Raw genomic sequence first — 21,978 nt, 5'->3', positions numbered from 1 at the left:
TCAGGGTGGATGGTCAGGCACCTAAAGTCTTCTGTGGTAGCTGGAGTTTGGACCCAGTGATATTCAAGTTGACGTTTCACGCTGAGATGGTCGCAGTATTTTTGCAAACCCCTAAAGAGGCTTCAGCTTTCCAAACATAGCCCTAATGCATTTGCAGCAAGCAGCTTTTTGCGTATCTGTAACCAAGTGCTTGTTTGTATTTCCTAAACATTACCGTAAAAATGCAATTATGCTTCAGTTACAAAAAAAAGGATATTGCACAAACAAATGACAAACTTTATATTGACCAGGAAAAGAAAACGCTCCTAAAAAGGCGAATTAAGAAGAATATATAAAAATGAAACTTGACAGCCTGTGAAAACACCACCGCTTGACTCAGGTGTATGTGTACACAGACTATTAGACTTCAGAGGTTTCCTTGTTCAGCATAGCTACGGTTGAGTGTTTTTTTTTTTTGTGTTAGTGAGGAGAAAGGCTTTGTGTCCTTGGTTAGGGGTGGGGTAGATTAGGGAGGTACAATGTCCTTCCTCATCTTCAGCAAAGCTAAATTTATTGGTTACCATCTGCAGGGTGGAGGAGTTTGGGTTGTGGCCAGGCCAAAGAAAGGCTTCTAATTAAACAGTCATCATTATCAACTTGTGGTCAGTGATCATCATCCCCAACACTGGTTCTCCAAGATGAACATGGAATCATGAGGCTTTCCTTGAAGCCCGTTCTGGACTGAGTCAGAATAGAAGAAACAGAGGAGCAAAGTGCTAGTGAGAACATTTTTTGTTTACTCTTTTGGCAGAACAAGCAGCATGAGGCCCTGTGCCATATCCACTCAGGTTTAAACAATTATCCGACATCAGAGAAACCAGTAGAGCCTCAGCGCTGGCACAACCGTCATGCTTTTGCCGGCTGTACTTCAGCCTATGGTTTCAGACATGGCCAAGTGTCACATGTAAGCAGAGCTTTCAATAATTTCAATTAGTGTAAGAGGGTGTGCCTGCAGTATCTGTATCACTGCTGCTGGAGGAGCTTTCCTTTGAGCTTGACAGCCCCTTAATATAGTATTTCATGGTTTGATGTGTGAGTGACACAGAGGCGCTCCAAGAGGATGGCAAAATGGTTTATTAGGACCTAATTAGAGCTCTGTGATTAAAGGGGAAGTGACTGTGATTAGGAGACCTGCAGATGATGTGGAAACATGGATGAATATTCAGAGGAGAAAAAACATAGTATGTATTAGCCTGTGGGTGTTTTGTGTGTCTGTGTGAGAGCCTTTGTAGAATATCTAAGCACGAAAGAGTCCATGGTGCCTCAGAGCAGTCATGTTATGGTATCATCTTTACAACAGATCTCAGCAGAGGAGCTTTACAACTTAAGCTATTAGGTAAAAATGCACCAATGAATACGATACCAAAAACAGCTGATCTTCTCCTTTTTAAAAAAAAACAAACCTAAATGTGCACACCGAGTAGCTCTCGTCTCACAAACATTGTTCAAAACAAAACACGAACAAGGGCTTTTTTATGATTTTGGTGCAGCATGTATGAGTGGACGTTCACAGCCAATTGAACTTGAAACCATAAGGAATGTTCTGCAAAGCGGGGTCTACTTTGGAAAGCTTAGAGCACTCGCAAAGAATCACACATTCTTGCGAGCTTCAGAGTATGCGCTGTTTAATCAAAGAGATAAATGGTCTTATTATTATTAGTCTCCATCAATGGAGAGATTAGCATTGGATTTTCTTTCTTTTCGCCTCACAAACTTCTAACTTTTTCAAATATGTGATAGCCACTGCCATTAGAAATCATTTATGGGAGTGTTCTGAGGGCAGGAGATTGTCAGCAGGGCCTTGCGATTTTACAATTTCACAACTGACTTCCTCCTTAAAATGACACTGGCTTACCTGCCTATTACTCCCTTTGATTTCTACAGTACATGCTTCTGCGCTCCGAGAGGTATTCATAATAAGCTTAAACTCCACTGGCTTCATTGCTAAAGGGTGCTTATCTCTCTACTATTCAAGAGAAAGAAGGCTAATATTTTTTCCAATTTCAACATTTTACCGTTTACTCTGCCCAAAACCACGTTTGCAGGGCTGTTGTGGAGAGCGGGCATGCACACACATGTATATACTGACACGCAGACGAGCACGTGTGCCTTTACACACACTTACACACACTCTTTTTGTGGCTGTTCCTTGGAAATATTATTTTTGCAGTTCGAATATTGAAATTTTAGAGCTGTGGCTCTTTTTTTTTTTTTTTTTTTAAAGATGGATGGAAGTCACATATTTTAGCACATTTATTTATGTTATTATGTTTTATTCAGTCCACATTTAAAACTCAAATTTCTAAAGGTTTGTGAAAACCATTCTGCAAGTGTGCTCGGCTCATTCAATTGAAATCTAGTTGTGTTTAAATGAAAAAGAATCCCGAAAAGTGTTTTTCTTTTATTAAATAGATCATACTTAGCTTGCAGCACATATTCCACGTTTGGACATGCAATTTAATATGTTTACATTCCCCTCCCTCCCCCTTCTCTGGAATGTTTAAAGTGTGCAAGCTTCAAAATGTATACTCATATATAATGTAAGGTACACTTGAAAAGTAGTTTGCGGTGAGCGGTGGCCATGGAGGACCCTCTCTCTTTTGGTTGGAGAAATGTCAGTTTTTCTTGAGAAGCAAAGTAATGAGAAGCATGTGTTAGTAGAAACTTCTTTTTTTATGCGACCCACCTGTCGCGCTTTCAACAATCAGGACTGGGCAAAGTCTAGAGAGATAATTAAAAGAGGCTCTATCTCCTGCTCATTGTTCTTTTTTAGGAGCTTTGCAAAGTGCCCGGCCTGACGTTGAGGGCAGCACACAGAAGCTAACGACTCGAACAGAAAAACTAAGTCCTAATGGCTCCCAGAATTTAAACACACATAATCTGCAGGTGCCAAGTGTTTGTTTGAACTACATCTTTCTCCAGCAGTTAACAGTGTGTAGTAGGTTTGTACTGTGAGCCTAAGTGCTCCCCAGCCCTCTGCCTGCATGTAGCCTCAGCTTGCTGACTTTCTCAGTTTTACCACTGCTTGTGCCATGCTGTAATGGGCTCCCAGGACATGATGGGAATAACTGCCTGACAATGTTTTTCTTACCCCCCTCATTCTGCAGTAAATGTGAAAAGTGTCCAGAAGCATGGAATATATGGTACAGGTTGTGATGTCAGTTGTTATTGCTGGATATGTAAACCAGTAAATTCTGGATTATTTTCCACAATCTGCTGTGCAGAGGGCATTATGTCACAAAGGCCACATTGTAGCTAGTTGGGTGTAGAGGAGTGGTGTCTCTCTCTCTTTCTCTCTCTCTCTCTCTCTTGTTCTGTGCCTTGCTTGCTTTTAGTCCAGACTGCAGCCTTACGTTATGCCCATTTCCTTTCTTTGTGCTGCAATCAATGAACAAAGGACCTATAGGATGTTTTACATAATAGGGAAAAAAATCATGCAAGTGCGAAAAACAAATCTAACTAAGGATCTTATCCAGACTCAATTATTTTCCACGTGTAATTTGGTTATGCGCATAATCGTGTAATCGTATAATCATAAGGTGTTCGTGTGTTCATGCAATTGCACAGATAGTGTGAACTAAATGGATTTTGCGTGCAATTTTTTTTAAAAGCGATAAGATTCATTGATCGGCGATAATGTATATTTCTATTTCACTGCCGCACAACTGGAACTGACACTGCCTTTTTATAATTCAGTGTAGAATGGAAGAGCTTCCTGTTTTTTCACTAATTAAATTTGCCACTGACATATGCTGGCAGGAACCGCTTACCTTGTTTGACTTATTTATTGCCTGACTGTAGAGGTAATTTGACCTTTCATTTCAAAGGCCCTTTTTTTAATCCAGAAAAGGAGTGTTAAACTCAATTATACCAGTGATCAGTGGCTCAAACACTACATTTGTTTCCTCTGAGGGGACAAGCCAAGTGGAGCCCTGCTCTCAGTCCCCTGTCACTGACTCCTGGCCCTTCTACCCCTTCATGCCACAAGGGGGGGAGAGGTAAATAAGGAGGAGAAAGAAATGAGGATTGGGGGAAAGAGGTAGACATGAGTGAGATGAGAAAGGGAGAATGAAAAAAGGGGTGGTGGTGGGGTGGGTGGTTGCCCTACAGCTCCTGCCATGTCACTGGAGATTTGTGTCCTCCTTTTAAATCATTTCCCTCTTTAGAAGATTAAGAAGGCAGAAATATTCTCAAACTGATCATTTTTCCTCCTCCTAAATGGACATTTGCATTTGCAAATGCTGTTATTAATTGTGGGTTTTAAAAAAAAGAAAAGAAAGGAAAAACAACATGACTTCTGCAACTGTAAATAAAAACAGAGGTTATAATGTTAATTGTTGAAATGACTGTATGGAGGCAATGAAGTCAATGCAAAGCGCGTGCCCTGATCAGATTTACTGCACGGCCGCGTACACTTAAAGGCTTAGTTATTTATTTACATGACCTTTAAATCTTATTCAGGTTTTAGGTATTTTTTTCTACATTAAATTAAGTGCTGTGCATCTCCTTAGCTTTATTTCTATCATTCAGTTGGTTCAGTAACCAAAAAGTAAAGACTAAATAAGCTTTTGGAAGGTCTCTATGATGTAAAATGTTGCTTTGTATTAATAATTAATAAACAGAGTTTATTCCTTCCCAATGTTTCTTTTTTTTACCTGCATCCTGCTGAAAAGGTGTCCCGCATGCTCTTAGTTAAAGTAGTCTATATTGTTCCGGTCTTACTACTAAAGCAGTCATTTGTCAACTTAAGCCTCCTTTTGCCAATCGAAAATGTGCAACAATAACACAAGTCATCAGTGGAAAAAAACCACAATCAAATAGTGCATCCCTGCTTCTCCTCGAACAAGGAGAACACTGAATAATTTGTGGACACCAATGCCTTGTTGTAACCTGATCATTTATGGATCAGTTGTTTCCTTTCTGGTTTAATTCACCATGTGATTGATTTTCAGTGCAGTACTGCTGGAAAATATCCACACTAAACTGTGCCTGAAATAGGGAATCATTTGAATACAGATGCATACGGCTTAGGCCTTGTCACTGGAAACCACTTGGAGCCAGGAGACAATTGCAGGTTGATTATGTTGCTTCTGACAGAAGTTGCAAGTCCTTTGTACAAGGCAGAGATATTTGCATCTAAATGCTTATTGTAGGCATCTAAACAGCATAAAGACTGATTGTAAATGCCAGCTGTTTGGCTGTACTCGGGGAATAAAAAAAGAATTTCAATAAGGAAAATTGGGATGGAAATGAGGAAGTTATTTTCAAACAGTGGAGCTGAAATCAATAAGTAGGAAATGGTGTGATGGTTGTATATTTTTATTGTGTCTGTTTGTACAATCATATGAATCTATTTACAGTTAGCACTGTATGCGGATTTTAACTAGTGGAAATACAGTATTTATATTCATATCTTTTCATAATATTGTTACTGCCAGCGGCTGTTTGCTTTTCTATCTGGAACTAGGTTGCACTGCAGGTGTGAGAAGAATTTGCTGGTTAATTTCTCAGATTTTAAATATACAGTAATTGTTAAAATATCTATTTTCTTTGAACCGTTTTTATTTTTCTTTACAGGCAGTTCAGATACAAATCATTCCACCCTTTGTTATATTTGTGTGAGTGGAAGTGTTCACATGTGTGCTATGTACTGTATGTAAGTGCAACCATATATGTGGGTGTGTGTGTGTGTGTGTGTGTGTGTCTGGTGCCCAAAGCAGAGTGATGCCCCTGCTGATTCTGCTCCTCTAGCTCTTTGTCCTGCAGCACTCAGTGTGTCTGCCTCCTCGGGAGACTGGCAGGCTTCTCTAGTGTGGCTCCACAAAGGCCCAGCCTCCTTTGAGGTGTTAAAAACTTCCATTTATGCATCTCCCTGGACAAAAAAAAAGCACCAAGCCCATTTGAGTCCAGTAGCAACACAGGCAGACATTGTGGCCACGCTTCTCTAGCACTCATTTCACAGATTCTAAAACCAGTATGTGGTGAACAGGATTTGAGGGGCTAAAGTGCCCCGCGAGGCCCAGGCGATAAGAGGGGAGAAACACCACCACGCAGTAAACTAGAAGATGGGACCTAGGAAAATAAACACATTACCTGGGAGAAAAAGAGAGAGAGACTTGTTTTCATGCCCCTGCCCCCCAACATACACGAAAACAAAAACTCCACACCAAATACGAAAGACAGAGAACAAAGAGGGAGGGGGGTGGAAAGGGAAAAAATGGGTATTTCAGAAGTTAAGAAAAGAGGCCTAATCAGTGTGCAAAAAGACAAGGCTATTCTGTGTTGTTCTGTCTTTACAGTCTTTGGAGTAAAGAATATGTGAAAGAAAATCAAAGAGAATTGATAGGTTGCACGCCCGCATGTTTGGAGCACTGGGGACTGAATGCCGTCCACCACGGAGGAAAACATTTTACTTGCTGGTCGTTTCTCTCCCTTCACCCTGCCTCAACCCAGTTGCTCAGTAAATAGACTTTTATTCTTGTTATTTGACGCCGAGGAAATGACAGATAATGTATTTGCCAAGCAGCACATGAAAGCCTCGTTCAGCCACAGCACTGTATCTGTATCAGAGCATTACTTTTAACAACCTCTGGGTAGAATAGCTGTTGCTTGAGAGCGATTTCTTTTTTTTCTCCCCTAGTTTTATCTGACATTACTGCATTTCAGCTCTGTCAAAATACTGGTCACTGTTTCACACTCGACAAAGATGTTTTAACTGGAGTGACACTCTGGTTGTCATTCTTGACGCACTGGTGCCCTGGTGCTAGACATTTTGTGAGTGTCTAGTCTGCTGTAGGTTCAGCATCAGAAACGGGATCGACCCGACGTCGAAAAGGGCAACTCTGAGAGAGACGGAGGATAATGATAAAGAGAGAGAAAAGTGAGATTTGTACGGTTGTGACAGTTGTGCGGTGTGCTGGAGCATGAAACAGCTGTTGGCATGTGACCGGCCATGTTTTCAACACCAAAAGACTCAATGACATGATAGATCACTTGCGGAAATACTCTTTGTCTTTCTGACATCACAGCGGCAGGCTTTTTATTTTTTTCTGTATGAAGCGTATCACAGCTGCAGGAAGTGAATGAACTGTGCTTTAGGTGTTTCCTGACGAGTAATGTCCTCTCGTCTGTGGAGATTACCCACTGCTGTTTCATATTTCGCAGATGCTACAGTACGTACAGAATGGACTTTATGGAAGTGGGTGTTTAATAGACAATCGTGCTCAATTGTGTTCAATTACTATTTCAGCCTTTTCTGAGCCAGGATGTTCTTCTTTGCTTCACACCTTTGCCTTCAACACTCAACCCTCCCCTTCCTCCCATTTCCCCATTTCCCCTTGGGATAGCTGCTGTTATAGCCTCACCCCAATGCATCCCAAACTCCCCCATGCAGTCCCCAGTCTGACTGACTGTGCGGCTGCTGCATTTGCAGAGATAACCACAGTGCATCCAGGTAGGGAGCAGCCTGCTGATGGCATAGATTACCTCTATTGTCAAAATAACTAACTCTGCAGAATTCCTACTTTAGTGTGTTTGGACGCAGAGGAGAGTAAGGATTTGGAACGGAGGATTGGGAGGATTTTTTTTTTTTAACATGTTGTAGATCTGGATGAATTCCAGACAGAAGTTGAAGTAGAAGTTTTGGCTTGCTCATGCATATCTACACATGGCTACAGGAAGGCGATATGTGCACATATGTGCACATATAACATGTGCATACATAGCATTACTGCAATATACAGTTAACAGAGGCACATGAAACACAAACCCTCTCTGGTATCCTCTGCTGTATATAGTTGTGGTGGTGTTTTCTATTGGTGCTGAGCCACTGTCACATGACGGTTTAAAAAACACAGCTCTCTGTTATGGATAGGGGAAATTAAATTAAGCTTAACCCTCGCCATAAGTAAACACATGTCTCGAATTTAAAGGTTCAGTTGATTTAAAAGTGAATCTTTCTGACTTGTGGTAGTAAAATGCGTTCCTCCATAGCACATAAGAGGCTTGACCTCAAATCCCAATTTTAGCAGTCGTGCGGTACACGCGATGTGTAACGCAGTACAAAGAGGTAGTTTCTAGTGGCAGGTTTCGGTGTTAATTGGTTAACCTTGGAACTTAAACGCGTTGTGATCAGAGCAAATGCGTACTCCTGACTTACAGAAAGTGTAGGATCAGGTACTGTCCTCGCTTTTGCTTCACATCAGCTGTTTGGACTCTGAAATATGTGTTTGTGTGTTGCTGGCAAAGGTCAGTGCTGGAAAAATATACCATAATTTATGGCTGTTTCTTTTCATATAAAAACTTTTAATGTAACATAAGTGTGTGTACATATTTTCTTGTGTGTGTGTGTGTGTGTGGTAGCTCTTTCAAACCGAACATGGAGAAAAGGCCATTTCTCTGTGCTCATGCCTTCTAATGTTAGCTGCATCACTCTGTTTGGATTTTTCTACCTATGAGCTAAACCTCCAGTATTTTCATTACAATGAAACAAAAAAACAGTTGTTGTGCTTTGCTTTGAGCCTTAAATTGTTGTCCAGAAAGGTCTAATTTACTGTGCATTTTTCTTTCAATGTAACTGTTTATTTAAAATAAACAGTTAAATGTATTGAAAGTTCATAAAAACGTGGTGTGACTAATAAATTTGACTTTGAGTTTGACTAAAATTGTACATAGTAAGTCTGTGATCTTGTAATTAGGAATAGAGGGTGCCTGTTTTATGTTTCCTGCCTGTAGGTGTAATTCACAGCAGGAAAAGAGCTGTTACGTGCCTCTACAATAGGCCAGTTGACACGACTCTTATTACACCACAGGGATTGCTACACTGGCTTCATTATAATATCATTTGGGTTCACTCATTATTTGCAATTATAAATTTTTTCCCCCTCTCTCACAAATAATTATCTTAAATAACCAATGAATAAAGAACTCAGCTCCCCATGTATTATTTACCCCATTGTTCTCAATTAACATCAAATTATGAATTCAAAGGTTTGTTAATAGCTACTATGTGTAATTAGTAGAGCCCTCTTTTATTTAGAGGCAACAGGAATTCAGCCTACAGTCAGGTGACAAATGGAAAGAAAGACGAACTGTTTATTGAATTACCATCCATGAAATATGTGGTTTATCCAGCAGGCAGGGACAGTACTATACTGAATAGCTTCAAATATAACTTATTCCTGTGTATATGTGGGGACAAGAGTGGGTGTTTGCAGCTGGAGCATAGTTCACAGCAGTAAAATAGTGAAGCAGCATTTAAAAGGCAGGAGTAGGCTTCAAAATAAGAGGTGTAATTCATATAAGGCCATAACAAGAATACCGTTTCTTGAGTTTGTTGTCACTTAGCTGAATTCCTCACGGATATTTTTCTGTCACATGAAACCTTACATCATTATTTATATCATAATAATCAAAAACAGGCCTTGTTATAATGTGAAAAGGATTTTTCTCTGAGGGAAATTGATTTTCGTCATGGTGGCAGCAGTACATTGCCGTATGTTACAGCTTTCCATTCAGCTGGGGTCACCTGGGTCCCCTCTCTCCCATTGTCACATCCAGCCTCAAGGCTACCACATTCAGACCTGTCTGTGACTCTTGCCTTTATCTGTCTCATTCTACTAGCCCTCCAGCCTCCCACGCAGCAGACTGTACTGTGCTCTGACAACAATGCAGCAGTAGTCAGTATATTTATCCCGTCTTGTTGATGGTGGCTTATTGGCCCCAGCAATAGAAGACTGAGGTGCTGTAGAGCAAATTAGTGACAGATCAGTTAAGCGTGACCTCAAAAAACCCTTGGCCTTGTTTAATTGGCAGTGTTGAGGCAGACTAATTGTATAAATAAGCTGGTAATGAGATCTTGGCTTATTGTTAAAAACAAGATAATGTGAGAAAATGAGCATGAATGAGCTTGGAGCTTTTTCATCTCCCAAAGTATATGCTCTGATCACTGAATTGTTTTCGCTCTGTAATTATTACTTCTAAACTGTGGGTGCATTTAAGTTTGAGTTGGCTCTGACCCCTGAATCTGTGCACTTATTCTACACTAGAGTTTCTAACAGAGCTCTTAAGTTGCAGCACTTCAGCATGATGCTGAAACTAGCTGAGCACGGCCCCTAAATAAATCATTAGCAGCCAATGCTTGATGAAAGAAAGCTACATTAAATAAAACAATTGCTGAACACGAAAACTGTTGATTAGTGGAATCTGCGGACTTGAAGACAGAATAATGAGGTAGCAGAGAAGCAGATTTTAAACATTGTCTAAGACTGACTCCTATTAGTAACAGCTGTCAAGAGTGGAGGTCAGACACTAACAAAGCTGTTTTAACTCAGCTGTGGAAACTCTGACCCTGAGCCAGCAGTCAATATGGTCCCAATTTTCTTCCTCTTGTTCGGTCTGTTTGTTCTAATGTAGGTAAATAGAGCCGTCTAAGACCCATGCTGATTTTATATTACAAATTGCCTTTAACTTATGCAATATTTTGCATACAAAGACACAACTTAATAGCTTTTTTCTATGGTTTTTTTTGTCTTTATTATATTGCAGGTTATTTACATGAATTCAAAATCAACCAACCAGTGATCGCTGGAAGCTGGGGATTGAGTCTTTCAGTTTTTGTAAGTATCAATTTGCCCCTTCAGCTGTTTCTGTCTTGCACACATGTCTCAAACACCCCTGCTGTCTTTCACCCACACTGAACACCTGCATCAAATGAAGTGGACAATTGGATAGGCACACAATGTATGCACAATTAGACAGTTATATAGGGCCAAAGTTACTGACACACCTTTCCACACTTATTTTTTTTCTTGCATCATATATTCCTTCAGTTAATTTTGTGGTCAGTCAGAATTTCTTATTTTTTCACATCTTTTTCACCACTATTGTTTTGTACTGTTGTGTCTTACAGTCCAGTTTTGTGCGTGGGCTTTGCAGGTTTACGGTTAAATCTGGTTTTCTGCTAATGAATGAAAATATCTTAAAGACTATATGAGCTACACACACCCAAACAAAACCTTTGCGTGGGTATTGCTAGTCAAAGATATAACATCTAAAATATCATTAGCTAAAAGCAAATCCACAGTAATATTGCAGGTTTATACATTTTGTAAACATATTTATATATTTTATGTCTAAATTTAATTCTAATCTTGACAACAGTTCCTGAAATTGTACAAATATACATATAGAAGAGGTTTTAATTTCCATAAATGTCAACATTTGCACAATACTGGTTCCCGTCACTGCTGCGCCACTATGTATAACAGCCTATTTTTCTTTAACAGGGATGCAGTTTCTTCTAATTAAATTAAAATTATTGGAAATAACGTAACTAATGATTCTTGTTAACAATCTCTGAGATGTTAAAGAAGAGGGTGAGATTATGATGGATAATCCTGTAATACATATATAACAAATAAGCGCTAATCCTCAAAGTACCAAAGGGGCGCTATCATTTATACCAAAGCAGTATCAGGTCTATGTTTAAAGCACGTCAGAGTCACAGATCAAGCACTGTATAACTCTGCTTGTAAACCAAAATATCAATTTAAAACTGGTTTACGTGAAATTTTTCAAAGCAATATAGTAAGACCGTTTCTATGAAATGTGGCATTTTGCTTAAAATAACAGAAACACTACAGTTCTTTTTCTGCATCAATATCATATTTAACAACCTTTGTGCAGCTGCTGCTCGTGCACGTTTTCTAATAAAAATGTATCTTAGATATTAAACAAATAAAGGAGAGGAACTAAGTTTTTATTATTCTTTTCCTCCAAATGTCAGTTGGAGATATCATGGGAGTCATATTAATGTGACTGGAAAGCTCTTCAATAACAGCTTGGAAATGTCGCTATATGAATTCAAAGTTCATGGCCATTTACTATTGTTTAATCACACCATTTCACACCACGCACGTGCCTTCTGCTCAGATGAACACGCACCTGCCTACCAGCGATCTATCTCTGTGGCTGCCTGTTAGCATTGTCGAGACAGCCAGGTTGTGCTTTGTATGGCTGTAGATCATCTAATTAATCAGTCAGCGTTATTAGAAGCTCTCAGTACTTGCAGGCACTGTTGCGATATAATAAATAGATTTAATACTAGTGGGAAATAGAATAGATATATTATGAGTATTATGTTTTGCATAATCTGGCTGGCTTGATTTACAGATTTTTCTATATATGAAAAAAATAAAATAAAAGTAAAACCAGCAGACGCTGGGTAAGCTTATCAAAGGCTGGGTTAATTCAAACTGAATGTTTTTAGGACTTACATCTTGCTCTGCCTTTAAAGGAAGATCCATAATAGTCCCTTTGTTGAAATCATCAAGAAACCACTTATAGTTTTCAATCTTTACACTAGACGCACCAGCATAGCTGTCAAAATCTGCAAGCACAAAACGACACAAGCATCTCAGGGTACTTGTGAAAATGCTTGTACTCAGGTCTGGTAGTTAATGAACTGATGCCTGAAGTAAAGAAATAAAGACTCCTCAGTAAAGTGCTCATGGTTAATGGTTATTGAATGCTATTAGGCACCTGTCACTATTTGTTAAAGAGGAAAATGCAACAAGACACCCATGTGGGCAAGCAGTAGTGTCATCGCACTTTTTGAGACATTAATCTGGGTCTTTATGCGATCTTAAAACCTTCGACCTACAGGTTTAATTAAGCTCAAAATACGAGCTGAAGTAATTTAGTTTGGTTGCTTATACAACGTGTTTGATTACTCTCGTGCAAAGTCATTTAAAAAACACTTGAGGGGTATGTTAGACAATCTCTTGTACAGGCCATACACGCTCTCTGTTAAAATGCACCATTTATCCAGTAAGCCGCAGCCGCATGGTCTCACCGCTGCTGAGCCCACTATTGATGGCTAGACTGAAGGGGAGGTTGCTGGGAGCCAGTTTGTCAGAAATTAAATAAACAGCACTTCACCACAAAATGAAAATGAACAACCTTTGAATGGTTACTCTCCATCTATTATTTATCAAATGAGCCTCTTCAGTCCACTGACCCTGCAATGATTATGGTCAATATGCTGAACAGAGACTGCTTGACAAAGACTGCCTAACAAAGATTTTAATTCCATCAGCCTCAATTACTTCAGAGAATCCCAGAGTGAATTTGGAAAACAAATTGCTGCACATGTCATTACCTGGCAAGAATGTGTAAAACCTGCTTAACTTTATTTATCTTCCTATACGCTGCATTTAATTAATAGCTCCCACTCTGTATTGCTCGGGGATGACCTCATTTGAAGGGTCTAAACTAACTGTTGGTGATCTGATTATTCTGTTCTGATATTATTATTATTTTTATAACGTTTGACAGACTTTATTTCACTCTCGGAAGAATAAAATTCTAATATGGATTTGGCCGCCGTCCTGCCTCTCACAGTCTGTTACCTCGCACTGTAGGACAGAGTTTCATCTAGTAGCTATTCACGTCAGAAAACAGGACCAAAGAACATGCCATTAATCTCCTTGCTACCCCAGCTGTGGAAAGTAATGCATAACTAAAAGTCCTGTAAAATGAATTAATGATTTCAACCATGAACTTTTCTCCCAAAAAGCCATGAATCGTCTCCAACTGATAATGCACCACGACCCTGGAGTGTGGAATCCCTGTTGCGTTGAGAGTAGCCAGTTAATTGATTCGCAAATTATTTAAACTTTGTGGGGCCCAGGGGAGTGCTAGGCTCTAATGACAGCCCATTTTGAAAGAGCTGAAAAACTCTTCCCAGGCAAGCCGGTATTAAGTTGTAATAGTCGGCTAACAAGTCCAAACTGAGCCCCAAGATGAGATATGTGTAAGTACTGAGCATTAAATCGAGTTAGCTGAATACTCGTTAAATTAGGATGAATCACATCCTCAATTTAAGATATAATTTTATTGCCATTTATTATGTTTTTGCAAGCATTTGTTTTTTTCCCCACCTCCCCCAGTGGCTCTTTTATCTTCTCTTGCATAGCGTACAATATGAAAAGCAGTCTGTTTATGCTTCACATACGAGGCTGAACATTGTTACCAGAGTCAGCATGTTGTCATCTGTCCATCAGTATGCCAGTCACTGTAGGACAGTGAGCCATTAACCTTCTTTTTAATGGTGAATTTAAGGTGCTGAGGCCTTTACTTGAATTGGACAAGTTGAAATGTTGTCATCTGTATTTTTCCCTGTATGCTTCATAATGTGTGGCTATATTTAAAGGAAAATCCGAATGTGAGGAAAAAGTCGACAAAGCTCAATAAAACAAGTGTATTTGTGAGGTTTTTGTTGTGGGAAAGCTTTTATCTAGTTATAACTGTGTATAGCAGGCTCAGCCAGTATCATACACACTTTACGTTCCATTGATTTTAAGTTGGAGTTGTTGGATCGCTGTGTTAATATCAAGGAGCCTCTAATCTCGACCCATTAGCAAGTGCTGTCATTCAGACACACGGTGTCGGCCTGATTTAAATAAAATGAAATGAAGATAGTTGTTTCTGCTCCCTTGGCTTCACTCATTGCCATAAACATATGCTCTGTGCCCCGCTTCTTTCCATCTTATTTATGACTTTAATTTGTTGTGTGGGCTGCGCAAGAAATCAAATTTAATCCAATCCTCCCAGGGACCCTGTCATATAATAACATGGTAATTTCTGTGTATCCTTTTGAAAAATGAGGAAATTAATTCTTCCTGACATGTTCTAATTATTCCAGTGTGAACGGCGGATGGGCTCCCCTCCTCCCTACCATCCACCCACCTCCCCACCCACCCCCCAGCCCCCTAAGTGTCAGTTGCCGACGGGTGGCGAGGTGCTAATGCTGACCAGCAGCGCGTTTAATTTGAAACATGAGCAGACACCTTTCAACACACCTTCCTAATGTTGGAGTGGCTCACACAAATTAATTCACTACTCATCTGGCAGCTCTGACTGAGGTGTGTGTGTGTGCGCGCGTGTGTGCATGCGTGTGCACGCCTCTATGCAAGCATGTGTATGTGCATTATATTTTAGGTGATGTAGGGAGTCACTAGGATACCACTAACATTAGTAAAGGTAACATTGGTTGTATATATGTGTCTGTCTGTGTGTGTTTGTGTGCATGCCTTTGGGTCTGGGTGTTGAGTTGACATTGAGATTGCTTGGTCTTTTTTCCCCCTATTTGGATCTCCATCCTCTGAAACCTGTTCTACCTTTTCACATGTTTTGCTGCTCCATTGAGAGTAATGAAAGGCTTATTTAATTAGATTGTCATCAGGCAGCGTTTAATGCATCACTTCAGTTTTCATGAGACACTACTAACTAGAGATGCTGAAACAATAACCTCATCTTTAAGGCCAAAAAGCCTTGGCACAACCCACTTATAGGTGTTGTTGGTGCAAAATTACACACCAAAATCAACAATAATCATACTTAAGGACATGAAAAAAACATGCACAATTACAATTGTTTTGACTGCTGTGAAGACTTGGCCTATTTAAGCCCACAGGACTGTATGTTCAGGCTTCCTAGAGAAGAAATGTGTCTCTGCTCTAATTATGTACGGTATCGAAGCTGCGGAGACAAGAGCCCAAAAAATAAACAAAATTTGCTGAACTTTGGATTTGGGTTAAAAACCACAGAACTGTAATTGATTTGGTGTGTGTTGTCTCCGGGTCAGAGAACACAGGGCTCGTAGCTGTGGCATCATGGTCGAAGAGAAGAGAACATGGCTTTGTGAGCTGTGGGTGGGTCCTTCTGTGACTCAGAGCAGGGAGAGGTGTCAACATGGCCGCCTGGCCCACAGGGATTAAAGTGCCTCCCCCTCCCCACACCCTGCAGGGTTAATCACTGCCATTTTGGATCCATGCAGAGGGAGCAAATACACTCTCCATCACTGTGGAACAACTGAGACACAAGCAACCAGTTAGGCTGCCACTGTGGGTAGATGTACTTTATAAGCTTCTTTCCACTCAGTACAATAGAGTGTTTTGAGCTCTGGTTTACTTGTCTTAAAAGGGTTGGAGTTCCTGGATCAGCGCATGCTCTTGCTATCCATTCTCATTGGGGTTTATTCAAAGGATATACCAAATAACCTGGGATGTAGTTACTCTTTGGATCTGTGCAGCCAACTTCTGTGTCTCGCTGTGCACCCTGCACTATGTGAGCCTGTTAATGACTGAAGACTGAGAGTTCTGTCTCATGCCAAGACCCACATTGCTGCTGGCGGTGCATTAAATCAGCAGTCAATTTGACTGGAAGTTTGAAATCTGGGCTAGGTTAAGGGGATGTGCCGAAGCCGTGTTAATAGCTAGCTTGTTGTCCATATGGTACTGCTTTAATAGAGCACATTTGTTGCAGATGGTGGGAGACTTGGTTAGGCAGAGGCAGCTTTTGGCAGAGGCTCATTCTTCGAAAGGGCTGCCGCACTGCTCAGACTGGGCCAGGCCAACTTAGTGATGTCTATCCTCCCTGCTTCTTTCTCACCAAAAAGCCTGCCCTTGAATTGCAGCCTAGCTTTAATTTAAAGACTTTTTTATTCTGCATTCAGACAAGAGCAAAGACAATATAACTCAGTCACTTTTTCCTTAGTTTTTTCGTTTTTTTCATTTTTCTCTCCAAACCGCACCTTTACTTCCATAGCCTAAGCTCAGTTGTGTGCTGACCACAATGGGACTGCAGACAGCAGGCACAGCTGAGGAAACACAAGCATGTTGAGTAAAACAGCAAGGGTTATGGAATACAACCAACGACAAAGATAGAAACTGAGCACAGCCTTATCTATTCAATTTTCACCCCAACTATTTTTAGAAGTCAGCGGAAGGATTAAGGTGTCAGTAAAACACATAGACTCAGTGACAAGTGAAAAAAAAAGACAGTGCTCTTTAATCTAATTCTCATCCTGGCTTGTTTCAAATTTCTAAACCTTTTCTGTTGTGTAGGTTTTTTTAAAAAAACAACAACAACTATTTATACATGTATTAGATTTAGTTTGTGTTCACAGTGAATTCATATTGGAATTGGTAATTGTTTTAGTTTTTGTGTGCCTGCCTGCAGTCTATGTGTGCTTTTTGCACTCAGAGAAGTGAGGAGACACGCTTGATCTGCTCTGCACTGTTTGACGGTTGTTTTCTCACGTTGTCACTGGCTTGGTGTGCTCTGGCGTGGTGATGGTATTATGTGCACTGGGCCCAGCTGAGTGCAGAAAAGAGCAGAGCAGCAGCGCCCCTGGCTATGCCACTCCCGCCTCCCCAGACACCTTATTGTGAGAAAAGTCTCGGCTGAGCCCTCTGGGCCTTGTGGATCCACTGCCTTGCTAAGTGCTGGCCAGACTGAAAGGCACAGTGTCCTTGGGCCCAGCTCATTCTTTCCATTCTCTCAGAGGCTTTGTCTCATAAGCCAAGAGAGCAAGGGGAGAAAATGCCAAATTACACCCATGTCACTAAAACTTAAGGTGTTTAAGGGCTGAGATGTCATTCGCTGTAGAGTTTTGTGTTATTCATGATGATGAGGGAGTGCTATAGGAGGATAACTTCAGAAAGGAGTATTTTTCTTTCCAATGGTGTTAAAAAGTAGTGATTTTCACAACAGGAATTTTGGTATGAAGTCTTTATGGCCCTTGAATTTAAAAGATATCAAAATGAATAAAAGGACAGTGGAGAAATAAAGTGTTGCAGTGAAACGGCCTATTATAATGCCGAAAATATTCCTGCAAGAAATCCTCCCCATATTTTCAGAGGCTGAAACATCTTTACTGGGCTTGTGAGATCAGAGAGACATTTAATTTTCAACCACGGATAAAAGTTCCACTGACAAATCTGTTCCTTGACATTTCTGCCTGTTTTTCCCACTTAAAGCGAAGCACATGGAAGTCCTAATCAATTTTCAGCCAATCTTAACACAATAAAAGCACATATTATATACAGGCCAATAACACAGGATAATGGAAACCTGTTGTAAGTCAATTTTAAACATGTGTCTTCAGTATTTTTGTGGGTAAAGCTTCTGAACGACCCCTGCAAGCGGTGACATCATGACCACATCCTTTTGCCTCATTGGCGCTGCGAATCCCAGCTCGGGTCCCCTTGCGGCCGGGCTCCCAGAAGCCACAGCACCCTCGCTACACATGGGCTGCAGCTGGACCACCGCTGGCTACTCTGAACAGGCTAGGGCTGCTCTGGGATCTGCGGTTACACTGCTGGATGTACATGCGTATATCTGCACACAGCAGTGGAAACAGTCTGTATAGAGATCAGTAGGCAGAGTTTATTTGATGCAAACATATCATCAGGCTCTCAGTGCAAAGCGATGTTGTATGCAAATCCACTCCCTGGATGGAAAGAGGTATAATTAATGATGTCAGATCATAAAAAGACAGGATGGGTTCCGAGTCATATTTCTGCTTTAATTAAAGACATAAGATCTCATATGAGGAAGATGTATGATCTCTGTGTTTTCTTTCTTTCCTTCCTTCTTTTCTCCCTTCCTCCTCCTCCTTCTTTTTCTTCCTCTTCTTGTTTTTTTTTTTTGTTTAATTATTACTCATTTCATAGTGAAAATGGTTCTCTGTGATTTCTCCTGCCAGAACCCCACACGCTGACATGGAGGGCTTTCTTCGTAGCAGCTTTTTACTGAGGTTAGTTTCATTTCCGTTATTGCCATTTAGGATCATAGGTCGGGCATGGGTGGTAGCGGGCTAACAGGGGTTAAACTCTCTGACACATGTTAGCTTTAGACTTTGTCCCGTGTGTGCGTGCACATGTCTGTGTGTGCGCATGTGTCTGTATATTTGAACATTGTCAAACACGGATTCTGACATATTTACCCAACCTGTTTGTTATGATTGTGCTCGTGTAGTGTGTGGCTGAGTAGCATGCTCACCCCGATAGCCTTAAGTCAGACTGAAAGCACACATCAACAGCTTGAGGGACACATGAGCTGGCCTTAACCCCACCCCCACCCTCTCCCTCCTTCCTCTCTGTATCACAGCTTAAAAAAAACTGCAGGTCAGGGTTTCTGTCTTTAAGCTGCATGCCTTTGTCTGACCACTTTCTCTCTCTGCCTCTCCGTCTCTCCCCTACTAACCACCCCTAATCGGGGATGTTGGGGTTACTGGGGTGAGGCAGTCGCTGGGATATTGTTCTTGTGATGTACTGTTGTTTCCTGTCGTGCTCTGTGTTTGTATTCAGCGTGACATAAAGATTTACATTTTTGTCTTTACCCTTCCTGTGATTCTAATTAAAAATTTGTGCTGTCATTACACACAGAGGAAGTAAATAAGAGAGCTTATTTACCATTGGCTCCTTTCCTAGTCAACCACCTTCTCTAGGCTCCAGCGTTGCTCCCTAATTAGGGTTGGCTCATTAAAAGCCACAGCAGCAGCATCTGCCTTTCAAAGCTGCTGTCAGCCAAACTTTACTAAAGCTAATGAATCCTCTTTGATTTCTTTTTCAAAAGGTCACTTATTTGATTAAATTAACAGCATTTTTTTTCCTCAGAACTGTTGGGGGCATTTTAAAAAGAAAGGACAATTTGATACCATTACTCTCGCTAGTCAAAATGTCCTTCAGGAATTCAATAGGAACATTTCTCATGCATTTAAATGTTTTTTATTTATCTTTAGCATTCAGTGAGCTCGAGTCCCACATTTATACACCTAAGAAAGAAGCAAGCTGATTTCAGAGCTTTCAGACAACTGAAATTTGGTCCAAACCTATTTTGCAAAGTCATACTATATAAGATGTTTTATTATTTTATTATATTATACAAGGGTTTTAAAAAATGCATCTCTAACTGTAAACCAAAACTCACAAAAAGTGCAAATACTTTATCTATATATTTTTTATTTTTATGAATTCCTCATATAGTTCCTGTTCACTAAATAAATAAAATAAGTAATGCAAAAATGTACAGTTACTGTTTTATCTTTCAGGGCATGGAACCAATTTATCTGGTGTGGTATATCTACTATGGTTTGACAGGAGTTATTCAGCCATACAGCATGTTAAATTTTTGAAAGCATGTTGCCATTGCTCATTTCCATGTTTTTTTTTTTTTTTTTGTCCTTTTTTGAGTAATGCTACAAAGTGGACGACACCATTTAACTCTCAGCACCTGTCAAAATCAATCTGCTGGAAAAATAAGTGTACTAAAGATGAACTGCATTTAGTAGGATGCGGGATAAAGAAATAGTTCTTAAAGCAATCCTTACATATACCACTTTTACAAAAATTAGAAGGCAAATACTGGAACATGACCTTTGACCTTGGCTGCTTTTCAACAATTTCCTTTTGTTCTCACAGTCGAGAGAAAACACTGCGATTATTTTAAGTAAACACACTATTGCACTGCTAATCCACATCCTTCTGTCAATGTCAGTTTTAATTAAAGGAGAAGCAGCAGCAGAAAGATATCACGCACACTGGCTGGAGATTGGAGGCCTTAACAATCAGGCCAAGATTAAAGGCAGGCTTTGCTTCAGGGTTAGCCCTTTTGCTTTGATAAAGACTTGTGTCCTGGAGTGGGCTTTGGGGTGGGGGCAGGGGTGAAAAGGGAGAAAAGGATGCAAACAGGGGCGGATGGATGTGGCAGTTAGGCATTCCTCTGGTGTACAATCCCAGTATCTTTTCTCAAACAACAGAATTAGGTCAAAGGGAGCTTTCTGAACAAATTCAGACATATCTACTCCTATATGCATTTGTTATTGACTTTTATAGTGTACTCCATATCACCAAAGCATACCAGATGTGCCTTTCATTACTGTAATGAATCACAAGTTTGCTTTTGAGTCACACATACAGAGAGTTCTTAGCTGTAAAAGTATCCACTTTCATTTTTGACAACTGCTGCTTCCTAATGGCATCTGATACACAGCCATCGTGAAAAATACATCAAACTCCAACAGAAAGCCCCTTATTTACCCCACAGCTCAAAGACTCTCCATTGTATAATGGCAATAATTGTGCGTTTCAAATTCTCGGTAGTTGTAAAAACTAATGCAAAAATTACAGCCCCCAAATACACGGTGTCTTTAATGGACAATTGTTTGGTTTTTTTGCATTACCGTAAGCCTCCCTCGTCGAAGAGAAGGTGCGTTTTCAGCTCAGATCAATTTTTTATATGTTTATGAAAGATGTTGAACAGGTTTTTGTCTGCGTAGTCACATAGGCTGGGAAAATGAGAGAGTGCGAGAGAGAAAGGGGAAGGAAGAAAGACTGAATACAGACATACGAAGTGAGTGAGAGAGAAGCATAAGGGTAGAGTGAGGGAGAGAGATGTCTTCAGTTTCTGTCTACTCCCAGTGGGCAGGACCTCCCCCTACATTTCTGCCATTATTTGATGTAATGAAAGGAGAAAGTGTGTAACACTGAGATTGTTAATTAATTTAGTCTAACAAGATGAAGATAAATGAAACCCACTGAAGGTTGACTGGGCTAAGGGGCCCACTTAGCATTCCTCCTGCCCTCGAGCTCTGTCTCTCTCACTCCTTTACAATGGAGCACAGCTAATAGCTATAGCACTGTGTTTGCACAACCCCACTGAGCTCCAACCCAGCAAGTTTCAATGTGGAACTTTTTGGTGAAATATTTAATTCTGCAGCCTTTCTTTGTCGTTGTCTCCGCTCCAGGATATTTTAAATTCCAAAAACGTAGCTGATTCGATTGGTAATGCAGTTAGTTTTAGTGGCCAGATATGTGATTATCTAATTGAGTCATCTCGAAATGCGAGATAAGGCTCAGTTGACAGTTGCTATGAAACTACAAAGGCTTTTTAAAAAATAAGTGTATAGCAGTGCTTGTCAAATATGTCTTAATAGTCACAACTTTGATTATCTACTAACGGTTATGTGTTTTGGAGGTTGTATTAGTGGCGCTTCTCCACCGCAACTCTGTGGCCTCTTCACATGAGCCTGTGTCACTCTGAGCTTTTCCCCATATGAATGAGTGAGTCTTCTTCAAATGTAGCCCAGGGACT

The 21,978-nt window shown here is 40.4% G+C and overlaps 1 protein-coding gene across 5 annotated transcripts in view; it reads left to right on the top strand.

Annotated features, from left to right (window-relative positions):
- The window catches only part of sox6 (SRY-box transcription factor 6), a 128,829-nt gene that overhangs the window by 10,629 nt on the left and 96,222 nt on the right, over positions 1 to 21,978 (top strand). For 4 of the 5 annotated variants that reach the window (XM_006780199.3, XM_035907299.2, XM_006780200.3 and 1 more), the window contains exons 2-3: positions 10,585 to 10,655; positions 18,590 to 18,640. In XM_006780199.3, coding sequence (XP_006780262.1) covers positions 18,606 to 18,640 — 35 coding nt within the window. In that variant the 5' untranslated portion in view covers positions 10,585 to 10,655; positions 18,590 to 18,605. The remainder of the gene's footprint in view (positions 1 to 10,584; positions 10,656 to 18,589; positions 18,641 to 21,978) is intronic. The other variant, XM_006780201.3, reaches the window with a different exon arrangement.

This window comes from Neolamprologus brichardi, chromosome 1 (assembly GCF_056152115.1).
Source record: "Neolamprologus brichardi isolate AB-2024 chromosome 1, ASM5615211v1, whole genome shotgun sequence".
Lineage (NCBI taxonomy): Eukaryota > Metazoa > Chordata > Actinopteri > Cichliformes > Cichlidae > Neolamprologus > Neolamprologus brichardi.
The sequence above is the reverse complement of the archived record's forward strand: the minus strand, read 5'-3'. Positions and strand labels throughout refer to the sequence as shown.